General features: G+C 43.5%; 1 protein-coding gene across 2 annotated transcripts in view; it reads left to right on the top strand.

Annotated features, from left to right (window-relative positions):
• Sik3 (SIK family kinase 3) overlaps positions 1–16,491 on the top strand; it is a 207,249-nt gene that overhangs the window by 157,537 nt on the left and 33,221 nt on the right. For both annotated transcript variants that reach the window (XM_048417531.3, XM_048417532.3), the window contains exon 6: positions 402–525. In XM_048417531.3, coding sequence (XP_048273488.2) covers positions 402–525 — 124 coding nt within the window. The remainder of the gene's footprint in view (positions 1–401; positions 526–16,491) is intronic.

Here is a 16,491-nt window from a genome sequence, read left to right on the forward strand (position 1 = left end):
CCTGTGTGAGTGGAAAGCACCTTCACGTGTCCTTGCAAACCCCCAGTCCATGCACAGCCTCTCCCCCAGTTCTTGACTCACGTGAGCCTTGGATTTCAATGACTTGCTTTGCTTCTGCAGAAGAACCCTGTAAGGGCCTGAGCAAATGATGCCTGTGCAAAAAACAGGGATTATTCTTTCTGAGAGGCTGGGTTCTGAGAAACGTTGGAGATCTCACCCAAAATTCAGGTCTGGAAGCAAAGAAGGCTGTTAACTGCTCTGCAGACTATTGACCTTTATAATGGCCCATATTATATTATAAAGAAAGAACAAAAAGTTGGTTCCATCATTCTCACATACACTCCAATGGCCTCTTTTGCTTCCTCTGATGCAATTAACTGTTCTCTCTGTTTGGGATGCAGAGTCTTGGAGTTGTCCTCTATGTGCTTGTGTGTGGTGCCCTGCCATTTGATGGGAGCACACTGCAGAATCTGCGGGCCCGGGTGCTGAGTGGAAAGTTTCGCATCCCTTTTTTTATGTCCACAGGTAAGGGAGTTGCCAGCACAAAGCTTGTAACTGGATTCATGGATATAATGTCAGAAGTGTGGTTATAATGGGTAAATGGCCATTTGACTGCTTTCTAAGCTACAGTTTGCCCTAGTTCCTATGAGAGGCAGGGTTCCATAGGAGCAAAATAAGCAACTAGCTTTGGTTCAGGGAGCCTTCCCTGTGCTTTAATCTGAGCTCTGCTTAGTACCAGTTTGTCTGAGTGTTCATTTTCTCAGTCTGTAAGTTGACTGAGAGTTTTGTGTGGTCCCTGACTATACGGATTAGATTAATTGATGTGTATCAGTCAGTGGTCCCATCACTTAGGAGAGGTGGGATCAACACTTGTCTTTGAACTGTCCTCCCCACACCATTTCACTGAAGTACAGGAGCTCCTTTGTTGGGCGTGGATACCCAGGACAAAGCAGACTTTGCTTCTTAGTCTTTGTGTGGTCTCATTTCCTAGTTCTATCTGTAGTCTACCTTCAGATTCAAATTGCTTTATAAAATCCGTTTAAGTAGGTGGGCAGAGGATAATTAGCTTTTGGAAAAGTTTAACACTGAAAACAGACACTGGAAACCTACATTTTTATAGTTGCTTTATAACTCAGAACCTGTGTGGGTTTGGCTTTGATTGGGGGTTGGGGGTGTTTGTTTGGTTTGGGTTTTTTCTTCTTCTTCACCATTTGCATGCACATTAAGAGGTCATGTTTGAGCCACTGTGGAAAGTGGTGCCCTTTGTCTAGCTACTTCCTCTGAAGGAAAGCATGCACACCTTTAGAAGAAGTAGGTGGAATGTGGGCTAGCTTTAACTGAGTCATCTCAGAATTGGTGGCTTGGGAGGTGGTGTGCTGGGTAATGATAAATGCTCCCGGAAGATGAAGTAGACATCTTTAGGAGGGTGGGTGGGTAATCATTCAAAAGATGCAGTTGGGAAGGAAGATGCAAGATCACAGCCTGAAGGCTTCAGGGAGGTAGCAACTTAGGGTATGCCCGAAAGAACTCAAGATGAAGACAGAAGTCAGAGAGTTGAGGAAGCTTATTTTAGGGCCTCATCAGCAGATATAAAGACTTTTTTGCTTTTACTCTTTGGTGGAAGGGGGAGAATTAGAGACTTTTAACAGAAGAATCATATGGTCTACCCTATGAGAATTTCTTCTACATTTTTATTATGAAAAATTTCAAACACATTGAAGAGATTATGTAGTAGTGTTTAAAGGCACTACACTCTTGTTTGAAGGAGATTGTAGTGCAGTGCTGTGCAGTGCAGTGCAGTGCTATGTGTTATGCTTTGCTGTGTACTGTAATGAATTGCTGTGTAGCATAATGCAATGCAGTGCTATGTAGTGTAATACATTTCTGTGAAGTGCTGTGTAATGCAGTACTGTGCCGTGCTGTGCAATGCATTGCCGTGCAGTACTGTAATGCAGTGCAGTATTATGTATTGTTTTCTGGCTGTGTAGTATAATGCCCTGCTGTGTAGTGTAGTACAGTACTGTTGTGCTTTGCTGTGTAGTGTAATGCAGTGTAGTACAGTGTAGAATGGAGTACTGTATAGTATAATACAGTATAATGCAGAGCTGTATAGTAGGGATGCAGTGCTGTGCAATGCAGTACAAGCTCAGTGAAGGTAGCAAAGGAACCTGGATGGTAGGAGACTTAGAAGAAGTACACATGCGTCCTGCGGGTATCTGTTCCCCGACTGAGGAATAGAGGGGTTGGGGAAACACTGCTGCATACTGCATGGCAGGCATGTTGAATGCATTTTACAAATACTAGCTTTCTTCAGTATTAAGAGCTATGTAAGGTTGTTGCCCCCATTTTACAAATGATGCTAAGGCCAGGAGAGGGTAAGCAGTTGTCTCTAGATAACACAGCTATTAAGTGACTGAACTAGTATTTAAAACCAGGCAGTCTGTCTGTCTGTCTCCAATCATGTTTGGTATTGGATTTTATGTAAAGAAAAAAATAATTGTAGGTAACTCCAAGGGTTTTTTTTTCCCTTTATTTTTACCTGAGCATCAGAAAGAATGAGGATAACTAGGGGGAAAATAGTTAAAATTTTGTAGAGATAGTTTTAGAAATGTCAAATTTGAGGCGCCTATTAGCCATCTAATTGATGCCAGCAGTTGATTTTAGAATGATTACTAACCAAGAATGTCTGTTTGAGAACCATCAATGTATATGTTTAATGCTACCAGATGAGCTAGCTCTCTTCTCTGGACAGGGAAGAGATGCCAAGAATTTTTGAGATTAACAAAGTGAATAGGGGTCAGCAGAATGGTTAACGTGGAAAGCCAGAGTCTGTTTGTCTTGAAGACAAGCGAAGATGTTCCAGGAAAGAGGGAGTGGGATGCCATGGGATGCTGTAGGAGGCTGAGGCAGTGGGCAGAGCACTGACGGTGGAACTGAGAAGAGTGGAGATCATTGGTGAGGTTTTGGAGCAGCAGGAGCAGGCACTCAGATGGTGTGTGCATAACAGGAGAGGAGCAGAAGGAACAGACAAGGACCAAGCCTTGACTTTTTCTAGTTTGACTGTACAGTGATACAAGCAGAGAAATGTGCAGTGGGTGGCTCTAGGCGTAGCTACAGTTCCTCATTGTCTTGGTGACTGCCCAATAGTACTTGGTATTTTACCATTCCCTACTAGAAAAAAAAAAAGAACAGTTTTATGTTCACAGTAGAATTGAACTGAAGGGATAGGAGATGCCCATATGCCCTCTGCCCCACTTCCCCACAGCCTCCCTACTACCAGTACCCGCCCCACTCTGCCACACGCACACACACACACAAGATTGGTATGCTAGTTACCCTTGACATACAAAAAAAATTCCTGTCACTCAGAGCCTGTAGTTTACATTAGAGTTCCCTGTGGGAGTTGTGAGTTCCTGGGTTGTGACAAGTACATAAAGACATTTATCCACCACGATCATGTCATACAGAGCAGCTCCACTACCAAGATGGTCCTGTATGCTTCTCCTGTTCCTCCTTCTTCCTCTCTCTCCCAACTGGCAACATTGCCTCCATACCTTTTTACTTTTCCAGAATATGATATGATTGGAAACACTGTGTGGCTTTTTGCATTGACCTTTCCATTAGGAACATGTACAGGCAAATAAGGTCTGTTGTATCTTTTGTATTATCTCCCTTTCGTGCTGAATAATACTCGCTTGTTTGGCTATACTTCAGTCTATCCTTTTGCCCACTGGTGCGTGTCTTGACAGTTATAACTAAGGTTGCTGTGATGTCCTTTGCAGTTTTTGTATGATACACATTTTCAGTTCACGTGAGTAAATACCACAGAGCATGACTATGAGGCCATATGGTAAGGGCCTGTTTAGATCTGTAATAGACCACCAAACTGCCTTCAAGAGAGCTTTGGTGTGTTGGGAATGAGAGTTCTTACTGCTGCATGCCTCGCCAGCTTTTGCCTGTTTAGTGTTGGGCGTGTCTCCTCTCACAGATGTACGGTGTCTCTTGTTTTAATTTGTAGCTCTGGGTAGCTCTGGGGTCTGTGATTGTGAGCGTCTTTTCATTTGCTTATTTACTATCTCTACATCTTCCTTAAGGTGTTGCATCAGGTCTTCATTTTTTTTCTCTCCCCAGCGAAGTCTCAAAGTGTTTCCCAGGCTGCCTTTGAAGAGCTTAAGCAATCCTTCTGCCTCAGTCTCCCAAGGATCTGGAATTGCTCATTTTTTTATGCTAGGGTTTTCACTGTTTTCAAAGTACGTTTTTCTTGCAGCTTCTGAGACCATGCTCTCTGTCCCCTGAGTGTGCTGTCTTGGTTGTCTCTGCCAGATTTCTCATTCTCAGTTCATCCTTTGTATCTCCACTTGTTCACATAATCTTCTGAGCCATCTTATTTACTGCCATGGTTTCACTGATCACTGATAAGAGCAGCCCCCAGTTAACAGTCTAGCTCCAAGTTCTCTCCTGAGGTCTAGGGCTACATATTCAGCCATTTGTGGTGCTGAGAATTGAACCCAGGGCCTTATGTTAGACAAACACTCTACTTCTGGCCTTCAAGCTTTTGTAGTCCAGTGTCTTCCCTTTTATATCTTGAAGTCATGTCATTGGAACAGTTTCCAAAATGATCTTCATTCCCTATTCTCAAATTTGCTTGGTTTGGTGTCCGCTGTCCTAGTGAATTCTGTCCCCTTCTGCAGCGTGGCAGAAAAAAGTCTTGATTGTCCTCTTACCACCGCCATAGCCAATTGGGTACCCAAGGCTGTACGGTTAATCCCCATTCCTGTAGCCACTTGTGGAGAACTTGCTGCCATCTTCCTTTTCTTGCCTAAATTAGACAGTGGTCAAATCTGTGAATTCTTAGTTTCAGCCATGTCTATTATTCTCCATGTTGTTGCATGAGGAACCTTTGCAGACACAAATAATAACAAGCTACACCATAAACACATGCTTCCTATGTGTGCACAAACACAAATCTGATCATATCATTTTGTAGTTTAAAATGTCTCAATGGTTTACCATTGCCTTAAAGTTTACTCCTAATATGTCTAAAGCACTGAATTTCAGGCATTTTTACTAGAACCATAACGTAAATATACTTCATACTATAACCCAGAACACACATATACACATGTAAAAAGAGTGACATGTACTATTTTGTGACAGAGTCTTACTCTGTAGCCCTGACTGATTTTAAGCTCAAGTCCCCTCTACCCTGTCTCATGGGCGCTGGAGTTACAGGCTTGTCACCAGCCCCACCCCAAGAGGTCCCTGCTCCTGTGCTGGTGATCAGACTTAGGGCTTCACCCAATTAGCCAGTATTGCCAGGCACCCTGACAGCATTTTTAAAGGGCAAAGCCTACTTTACCTATGGGCATCACACCCCAATATATTTTATTCTTTCCCTTAGATTCCCCTTCCTTTGCTAAACCCCGACTCCTAGCTACAACCTGTTATCCATTTTCTGATTCCTTGACATCATCTTTTCTGGAACAAATCCCTCTGTCCTCAATACTTCCTTCTTTCCAGACTCCTTTCCTCTCACGCTTGTGATGTAGAATCTAGTAAGAAGTTTGGTAAATTACAAAGAATACAGAGGCTGGGAGGTAGCTGTTAGTGAAGCGTTTACCTCACAAGACGAAGACCTGAGTTCAATCCTCAGAACCCACTTAAGAGTATTGGGTGCAGTGGCACATGCTTGTCATTCAACAGTTGGGAGGTGGAGGTGGGAGCATCCTTTGGGCTTTCTGTCCAGCCAGTCTAGCTCACTTGAGCTCTAAACCAGTGGGAGACCCTGTCTCAAAAAAGATGGGTGGTATTTCTGAGGATGATACCCAAGACTGTCCTCTGATCTACACATACATACTAAAGAGAAGACTCTAGGTATTTTTTCTTTATTTTTCATCTTTCTGAACTTAGTTTTACTATGACATTTGCCAAACTACATTGAAAGTAGTTCTTTTCATTATATGCCTTCCACACCAGACTCAGAACTTAGGGTATATGCTGACAAAACACCTTTCCCAAGCCCTCCTATGGTCCAAGAACTTTCATTTATTTTAAGGTTAAAGTCAGCCCAGGTGTGGTGGCTCACACCTTTCACCCCAGCCCTCAGAAGCAAGTGGATCTCTGTTAGTTCCAAGCTAGCATGGTTTATATAATGAGTGAGACCTTGTCTCAAAAAAGAACAGTAAAAGAAAAAGCAGAAGTTCACACATTTGGAACTCCCCATGGAGCACTCACCCCTCCAACCCATTCTGTTGTTCTGACCTCAGGTCCTAGGCTTTAGTCATAAGAAGGTCCTTGTCATTCTCTGACTCAACAAGCATGCTCCCCTTCCCTCAGGTGGGCCCTCCCAGCCTTCCCCTGACCCCCCACCACCCCTAGCTTTCCCAATCCGGTTTGTCTCACACTTGTCACAGCTCCCCAAGCTGTTGTCTTCCTCTCACCTCCCACTTCACTGTCAGCTGACAGCGTAAGCATTTAGATTTTGTTCACTGCTGTATTCCCCAGGCCTTGGGATAGTGTGAGTTCTAGTAGACACACATAAAGATGCTTTAAGGGCAGGAGTCATTGCACAGGTTTGTTAAAATTCAGCTACAAAAGCCCTTCCAAAGGGAATACTCTTACTCATACAATATCAAGAGATTACATTGCACTTGCTTATAATACCAGCAATTGGGAGGTGGAAGCAGGAGACTCAGCAGTTGAAGCTCATCTTTAGTTACTTAGTGAGTTGGAAGCCCTCCCAGGCCACGAGTGAGCCTGTTTCACTACTCCACTGGCAAACACACAAAAAAGTACATTCCTGCAAGGCTTTAAGAGTTTATAAAATATTTTTTTACGTTTCCTCTGCTTTCAACTATGCAGCTATACTCTGGAATTGTTACCATGTATTATTTCATTGCTTGCTGGTGTAGTTTAGAGAAATGAGTTGCCATATTAAAGCCACACAGATCATCGTCGCATTGCCACCCCTCAGATGCTCACTTCCAGTGTCCAGAATGTCTCCTGTGAGGGGTTTGGAGCTCCTTTGTCCTCCACCCCAGCCTGTCACACCGTGGCGAATGTTCTTGCTCAATCAGGCCTCCCCAAAACTGCTTGCCGAGAATAACTCCTGGCAAGTAACTGCTGAAACCACACTCTTAGTAAGTTATCATGAAAACTGGAAGACTCTGGAGACAGCAATGTGGTTGTCTTAAATATTGACACTCTTTAATCTCGGAGAGGAAATTCCTTGAGTAGAATAAAAGGCTCTGTAAGATTACGTGCAGAAAATGAGAAATGAACCAGTGTAGGAAATGAGTTGACAATTGCTGTCTTACTGTGTGATCATTCTTGTCCTTGGCAATATGCATGTTCTTGACTCTCTCCCGTACCATAGGCCTGAATCCCAAGACCCATCAGAGGCTGGTGCTGCCCATATGATGAGGCCCAGAAGGAAATGAAATCATAGGTGTTCTTGTCTTCTAAGCATTTCTTCTGAGCATACTTCTTCAAGTATGTAGTTCAGGTTCAGTAGAAGGAAGCTGAGAATCTGGCCCTGGGTTCTCTTTCTGTCTCTGGTCATCGTTGTAACTCATTAGACCCTGCCTGCGCTGGCTCTTTTTGTGGAGGTCAGAGCTGTGGGGTCTACAGTCACTCTCTGTTTCTGTCACTGTTCCCTAGAGGACAGTGTGGCTGAGGAAAGTTTCTACTCTGGCTGTCACCAACTTGAGCTGAGCTTACTGTTGTCTGTGGAACAGATCTAGAAACTCCAGCAGAGCTGGGATGGTTCTCTGCATTAACATAGGAGGCACTGAGAAGACCCTCTCCTCTGCCCTTTTCTGGCCCAGTTGGATTCCAGAGTATCTCCAGCTGTGTGGGAGTCTAGGCTCTGCAGATGGACACTGTTAGTTCAAGAACTTGGAAGTTTCCTTTCTGCCAGTAACTTTGGGATGAAGTTGTCTTCACACAATGGTCGAAGCTGGTTAGACACAAGTGTTCTTCTCTGGGTGTCCTGAGATCAACGATCATATACTGTTAAGTGACATTTGTTCTAGATGGAGTGATTTTCTACCACCTAGTATATTATGGACACATCTTCTCCCTAAGCTCTAGGACAGCAAGCTGGACTGCATTTTATAGAGCCACAGCCTAGCACCTCTTGGCAGGACATACATACATTCCAGTCAATGTTTTGAAAGAAATATGGAAGAAATCACAATGCCCCACATGGTGGCACACACCTTTAAGCAAGCACTTAGAAGGCAGAGGCAAGCAGATCTCTGTGAGTTTGAGTTCAGCCTGTTCTACATAGCAAATTCCAAGACAGCCAGAGCTACATAATAGAGACCCTGTCTCAGTGTCCCACTCCCCATAAAAGGAAACGTTAAGAAAGAAAGATGGTCTATACTTACCTATAGAATGTTCCTTAGACTCGATTGTATTATTAAACTGGTAGGTAGCTCATTAAAGGTCAGGGTCACACAGTAAACCAATTGGTTTTCTATTTCTTTATTATTGTGTAGATGTCTAGATCAAGTGACTGCTTCTGCTTAGTTTGAAAAACGTGTTTTGAGCCAGCTGGCTCAGGCCTGTCATCCCAGCACTCAGGAGGCTGAAGCAGAGGAACACAAGTGAGTTTGAAGCCAACATGGGCTAAATAGTAACTTGGAGGCCAGACTGGGATCCATAACGAGACCATCTCACAGAGGGACAACAAAGAAACCTGTTTTGTTGAACCATAAAGCTGACTCTGAGTCTCTGTTACGTCACGTTTGGTGCAGGCCAGTGTTTTTGGGATGAAGCTTCTTGGATTAGCCCAGAGCTCATCAATCGGGTAACCTCTTAGCCTTAGTCACATACTGGTTAGAGGGGGACTCGGTTTCCTGAACTTAGGTAAAATGAGGCCTGGTTTGGCTGTGTAGGCTTCATCTGACTCCGCCCACTGATGGAAGCCAACGACTTAATCATTTGATTGCTAGATTCTCTCCCTAATACTACATTTTAAAACCATGGCCATCTGCTTTGCCTTCTCCTATTAAATACCACCTATGAGCAAACATAGTCAGATCATTTACTTAACAGAAGGAAAATTAATTTACTGTGAAGAAACTGTACTGATGCTGAGTGCATTGAGATCTCTTGTGGGCAATATTTTTGAGTCCTTATTGATTAGGCTTCATTGGCACTTAATTAGCTGTAATATTGCATAAACATTTTATCACTGGGAATGCAAGACCCCGATTACATAATGCCTCTGGTGGAGAATATGGCCTGCAGTTACTTCAGAAAGCTTCCACTTAAGGAAAGTAGTTCTGCCTCATCAGCTTACTCATCAGGAACCACACAGTGTCTCCCTGGGTGAAAAGCACTTTGTGGAGAGGACTGGGGCTGGGCATGGACGTCTCTTGCTCGACAGGCTGTACAGAAGGGCACCTCTCTATCTAGGGAGAAAAACCCACAGTGCTTTGGTTTCCATTCACATAGGGAATACATCTCATGCCAGAGAGCTGGGTGTGGTGCCACACACCTGGAATTGCAGCTCTTGGAAGACAGAGGCAGGAGAATTACAAGCCACCCTCAGTTATATGTCCTGTTCAGAGCCAACCTATGATGTATGAGAACCGTTTCAAAAACAGAACAAAACTAGACCTGCTTTTCAGAGTGAAGTAGTCCTCGTACCATTCCCATGAGTCTAGAAACCCGGGGACAAGGTGCTGATAGTGGTATGCTTATTTCCCTCTCAACTGAACTATTTTCTGGGTTACAGAAGCCTTATATAGAAAAACAAAGAAAGAAAATTCTAACTAGAAGCTTGACTCCAGAGGTTGGGCAATAACTAACGTTGGGTTCCTGTATATTAGACACTGTTGACTTAACTACCTAATGCTCAGTGGGCTCACTCTATCCAGGAGATATGCTGAGTAATGGGTCATTTGATTGTTACAGAAATGAAGGCTTAGCAAAACTGGGGATGTCTTCACTTAGTAAGTGCCAGACCTAAGCCGTGAACTCTAGCAGTCTAACTTCAGAGAGCACTAACCATTCTCAGTTCTATTTAGTTGTTACATGCATACCTGGCAAGTTAGTCAGAGTATCAGGAGAGTCCTGTAGTGGATATCAAAGAAAGCGTTAAGGGGGGGGGGGGGGCATGAGGTGGCTCTGAAGTAAATGCACTTGTCACCAGGCCTGACAGTTTGAGTTCATTCTGCAAGACCCAGTAGGTCGTGGGAGCAAAGAAACTACCACCACCACCACCAACCAGCTGTCCTATTATTTAACAGAGAGAGAGAGAGAGAGAGAGAGAGAGAGAGAGAGAGAGAGAGAGAGAGAGAGAGAGCGCTTTAAATACTTAATTAGTAGGTACTGGGTATTAGGCTCTAGGGTAAAATTGAGCCAGGATTCTGCCCACTGGAGTAGTAAGAGCAGTGTCTGTCCCCTTCCGCACGTGAGCTAGAGCATGGGCAACCTCTTGCAAACAGTGTAACCAGCGGGGTCTTCTCAGAGTTGGCGTTACAGCTAAGTTGGGGCATTTCTAGCCTTTAACCAGGATCTCCTAATTTCTGAATCTTAATTCTGTCAGCAGCCCAACTTCCTGAACAAACTGATGGAGCAGGCGGTAAACAGCAGGAGTGTGTGTGTGTGTGTGTGGGGGGGGTGGTTCAGTGGCAAAGCGCTTGCCTGGCGATGGGCTAGGCCTGGGCTCTCCACCTGCATTACTGACCCCACCATACCCGCACAAGAAACGAGACAAGGGGGAGAAAGAAAAGCAGGGGGATTGAAGAAATAGGTGTTATTTACCTAATTCATTGAGATATATTGATCAAAAGCCTCCTTGCTGTCTCCTCAGGCTGGCAGTCGGCCTCCACCTTCAGTTCCATCTTGACTGCTTCCCTACAGCTTCTGTGTTCAGTCATTAAAGTGATGTCACAATTTCGTGAATTCTCTTTCTGTAGAATATTGTGCTCACACTTACAGAAACCAATGATGAGGATTTATGTTTAATGCGGTAACTTTCCCATGCAGCCTAAACGCTGCTGCTGTGTGCAGTTGGGTATTAATAAATGCTTATTGACGTAAGAAAATGAAGGTAATCTTTGACTTTTCAAAAAAATGAAAGGGAAGAAAAGAATTCCACATATTGTCTTAATATTATAATATCCCTTTAGAGTTTTTAAAGTTTTTTTTAATATTTTGTATGTTTTTGTTGTTGTTTGGGGTTTTTTTCCCCTATATGTATGTGTATGCACTACATGCATACCTGGAGCCCTTGGAGGCCAGAAGAGGGCATCAGATCCCCTGGAACTGGAGTTATGGGTGGTTGTGAGCTGCCACGTGGGTGCTGGAAACAGAGCTTAGATCCTTTGCGTGAGCAGCTAGTGCTCTCAACCGCTAAGCCATCACTTGTTTTTAATGAATCAAATTTTAATACATTCACTGCTGACTTAGGTCACTACAGAAAGTCTGAGATTACAAATACTACTTTAAATAACCAGTCCTTGATCTTTGGATTTAGAAATGTGTGTACATTTCTATTTGGGCAATAGAAAATATAAGTTTAAACTGTAAACTTGGTATGGTGGCCTGTCTGTAATCCCAGGTTTGGGGGACGGTGGGGACACTGCGTGCACATGATGTACAGACAAATGCATAGATAGAAAATAGTAAATTTTTTTAAAAAATAATAATGGTTAGTAATAAAAGTATTCAAAGTTTTTAGCATTGTGTGTATATGTGTGTGTGTGTGTGTTCAAAGGACCACTTTTGGGAATTGGCTCTGTCCTTCAACTGTGGGCTCTGGGGGATTAAATTCACACCCTCAGGCACTTATTTTTGTTTGTTTGTTTTGAGACAGGGTTTCTCTGTGTAGCCCTGGCTGTTCTGGAACTCACTCTGTAGACCAGGCTGGCCTTGAACTCACAGAGGTCCTCTGGCCTCTGCCTCCCGAGAGCTGGATTAAAGGTGTGTGCCACCATGCCCAGCTAGTATTAGGTACCCATTGCAACCTTGTGACTCCTGCCTTGGGTCAGGCTTCATCTCTCACCCTTTGCTCTCACTGGTCTGTGCCTGGCACACTGAATATAAAACGTCTTGTTTGAAGGCTGGTTTCCTCCTTTGCTTAGATTTTAAAAGAGGGACCCTGTCAAATAGATTGCCCTGCTACTGCCAGTTGGCAGTGATAGAGTTTCCTCAGCAGAGTAGCAAAAGTCAGGTCTTGGGCTCATTCCACAGCCAAGTGGAGATTTCTAGCTCCAGTCAGCTTATTACCAAAAGGTGTCTTGGTAAAAAACCAAAACCCAGAACTACTTTTTAAATTGATTTAGCTTTTTGGTTATTTTTAAAGAGATCATGACAGACTTTATTTTCTTTTCATAGACAAAAATACTGCAAAACCAGGTATTGTGGTGTATGTTTGTAACCCCACCACCTGGAGGGCAGAGGCAGGAAGCCGGCAAGTTCAGTGCCATCCTGGGTTTCATTGTGAGAAATCGAAGACAGGACAAGGGGGTAGGGAAGAGACAGAGAAAATGGGGGTGGGGATTGTGAGAGAATATGAGAATGTTTTATCTGTGGTTTTCTGTTCTGAAAAGGCAGTCAGCATTAATGAGGCTCTCTGAGTCACAAATATCTGTAAGTCCGGAACATATAATGTACCATAGAGTCCTATAGCTACGTGGTTCCATGCTGAAGTCCCTACAGCCCTCTGCTCAGCTCTCCCAGTTCTGATCCCTGGCCCGGACGAAGGGACAGACAGCATGAGTCATGGTGTGCCCACTTGGATCTGGTCCCTGAAATGTAGTTTAACTGTTTCAAGTTCTAAACGTTGTTCATTGTCCACAGAAATGGGTGTTTTAGAGGTTTGACTACCAATTAATTTTTGTTCCTATTTTGGATTTTGAGATTTAGAAAAATAGAGCTCTCTGAAGTTTGAATTGCTATAAAAGCAATCCATCACTAAGAAGTAAACATTGTTAAAAAACATGCTAAAATTATCGAAAATACAGACTTCAGAGCTGAACGCTTGGGAGTCCACTTTGAGCATATGTTTTGTTGACTGAAAAGACACCTTCCACACACTTCAAGGAAGCATGGATCTCCTGGGTAATTGCTTCTTGTACTCTTCCAATGCCCTCTGGCATCCAGATGTCTTCCCTCCACCAGCTCAACAAAGCTGTACGTGTCGGAATCTGTGACTTCATTTCTTTGAGACTGTTCCTCTGCAGCAGACTGGAGAGCCGGGCTTTGCCAGGCCCCATACTTTGGCACCACATGAGAGGTTTAAGGACGCTTGGTTTTCTTTCACGGGGTCAGCCCAGAGGTCCCAACAGCTCTACTCTCTTGGTCTGATGCCATGCATGATTGACAATGCCTTTTGCCATAGCCCTCTGCCATGGTCTCCATGTTCTGCAGTCACCAGAGTTCAGTCTTCGGTATCAGCTGTAACCCTAACTACTAAAATCATTAACAGGCTGAACCTCCACTCCCTTTTGTGTCCTTGTTCCCAACATCTCACTCACCTGCTTGTCGTGAAAACCCATAGATTTCTGACCATTGGTTTCAGCTGCTCTGTTTAGAGCCTGCTTGTGACTGACTGGTGAAGCAGACTTTGGGGATCACATAGCATGTCATCTGCTGGATAAGAGAAACATTTTCATTTGTTTTTCTAAAGATATGTCGGCTGCTACCTCAAAACTAACAATGGTTTTTGTTAGTTTGTTTGGTTGATTTTTTTTTTGAGACCGAGTTTCTCTGTGTAGCCCAGGCTATCCTAGAACTCAGTCTTTAAACCAGGCTAGCCTTGAAATCAGATCATCTGACTCTGTGTATGTAGTGCTGGGATTAAAAGTCCACCACTGTCCAGCAACTAATAATGTATTTTTAAAAATAGTATCTACTTTAAGAATTCTCTAGGTGGTTCATTGAGTAAAGATTTAGGCCCTTGCCACACAAGCCTGGTAATTCAAGTTTGTTTCCTAGACTACCCTCCCCTCCTTTAAAGGTAGAAGAGAATTGAAATTTCAAATTGCCTTCTGTCCTAGGTTTTTCATTGCTGTGAAGAGACACCATGGCCAGGAGAACTCTTATAAAGGAAAACATTTCATTGGGGTGGCTCAGTTACAGAGGCTCAGTCTTTATCATCATAGTAGGAGCATGTTGGTGTGCAGGCAGATGGTAGCTGAGAGTCCTACATGTTGCAGGCAACAGGAAGTCAGCAGAGACACTGAGCATAGGAAACCTCAAAGCTCATCCCCATAGTGGCAAACTTCTTCCAACAAGGCCACACCTCCTAATAGTGCCACTTCCTATGAGATTATGGGGCCAGTTACATTCAAAATACCACATCCTCTGACCTCTACACATGTACACGCATGCTTGCATACACAATAATAATAAGATATATACAACCTCAGAAATTCAAATGCTTAGGAGACTGAGGCAGGAGGATCATGGGTTCAAGATTAGCTTGGATCTGGTTTATCTAAAAAACCGAACAACAACAATAATGAACAAACATTCCCTTTTATTATCTGGTCAAGTTTCTTAATTTCTCTGATTTTCAATTTTGTATAAAATGGAGATAATAGTAATAGATGTTGAAGTGCAGGCTGAGTGCTTAAGGAATTTAACAATCTGCCTATCACAAATATTTGATACATGCTAATATTGTCAGATAATATTTCTAAATGAGCCACCCTATTGACTTTTTGTCTCCCTCTTTCCTGTTTTGACCCCGCATAGCAGCACACCTAAATCTTTAGTAGAATAATGGTTTTCTAGCAATTCCAGCTTGAAAACCTGGGGATTACTATTCTATTTTGCTCATTAGGTATTTGCTATTTTTTGTTTTTTGCTTATTTTGGAATTTTATTTGTTTTGAGACAGTCTCACTCTGTAGTCTAGTTTGTCGTAGAACTCTCAGAACTGGTCACTTAGCCCAGGCTGGTCTCAATTGTGTTGTTGTCCATATGTCAGTCTCAAAATGTTAGAGATAAAGGTGTAAGTCATTGCCTTTCAAGTTTGTTGTTGTTTGGTTTGGGGACAATACACACTACATACCATAGACTGGGACTATATGTCTCCACAACCGCAGCTAGCGTCTTAGGACATTAGAGTTGTTAACAAGGTTTGTCACAGTCACTTGAGCTGTGTTCCTTATACCTGCCATTTTGGGGATCCAATTCATATTGGGTGCTTTGGTGATGTCAGTGAAACACGGTTCTGAAAGGTACAGTTGACATCTTCAGCTGTTCCATTCTTCCTCAAACATAAGCCCACGAGTCTTTCAATGACGTCCTAAATGCCAACCTCTTGATAGAGGTTTCTGCGTCATAGACAGACCATTCCTTTATCTCTGTTAAAGAGTTTTCAGCATTGGAATTCGGTGACTAAGGAGTTCATCATATCCCCTTGTTACCCAGAATCAGTGATCTGTAAAATAAGTAAAAGTAGCTGTGACCTAGGGACGACCTTGCCTGCACTGTATGCCCCACTTCGCTAAGAGCCCTCTCAGATCGCTCATCTATGCCTGTGGGCACTGTACTGCCCCCACTCCCACCCACTTCCCTAGGAGCCTGCTCATATCACTTGTCTGTGCCGCTCGTCAGCACTGATCATCAGAAAACCCTTCCTGCATTGGATTGTGATTTACTATCGCTCCACGTTCAGATCTTTGGACAACAGAGTCTGTCCACAGCCTTGTCTGTGGGACATCCCTCAGGTACTTCAACAACAGCCCAGAATGTCCTTCCTGCCCACATCTGTCTTTCTCCATGATAAATAAACCTCATAAATTCTTAAATTATTTCATTTATTCTTCTGTCATGGAAATTAGATGAAACTTTAATGAATTTTGTCTTTAATGAATATAGAGGGCTTTTTTACACACACGCTTCCTTCCATGGTATCCCTCTCAAACCAAACCCTTTCAGCCTCCTTGAGAAAATTCTCTTCAAGAAAAAGATGTTTCTTGAACATCTCAGATAAAGTTACACACAGTCTTCATTCCGGTTTTAGGGCCATTTGGAAATCCGTTCCTCAGTCATCCACTGCCCGTTGTTAGCGCTGCTTGTGCTGCACAGTAGTCCTCTAGTTAGCATTCCGTGGGAGACCTGAGTTCCGCAGACCTGTAGTGATTTTGCCGAAGAGACTGCTTGGTCTTGTGTGTGTGGCAGACAAGAGCATTCTTGGTAGGGTTTGGGGTTGCTGTCATTCTAGCATGAGCAGTAGAACACTCTATTGTTGTGACCCACAGTGCCTGGGTCTCAGCAGCAAAGGCTATACCCTCTGGGAGGGGACAAGCGATGAGCCACTTTGCACAGTCAAGCACTTGCTGGCATCTGGAAGGGCTGACAGCTCACCCCTTTGCTCTAATTCATTTTCCAGTTGAGTGTCCTCTGGTTGTAGTTTTAGATCTAGGAGCAATCGTTGCCTTCATTTTCACCCTCTTTCCATATTTTATGTCGAAACGTGTGTTCAGATCCCATCTGAATTCAATTTCATGAGCTATATGACACC

This window comes from Myodes glareolus, chromosome 4, assembly GCF_982192425.1.
Source record: "Myodes glareolus chromosome 4, mMyoGla1.1, whole genome shotgun sequence".
NCBI lineage: Eukaryota > Metazoa > Chordata > Mammalia > Rodentia > Cricetidae > Myodes > Myodes glareolus.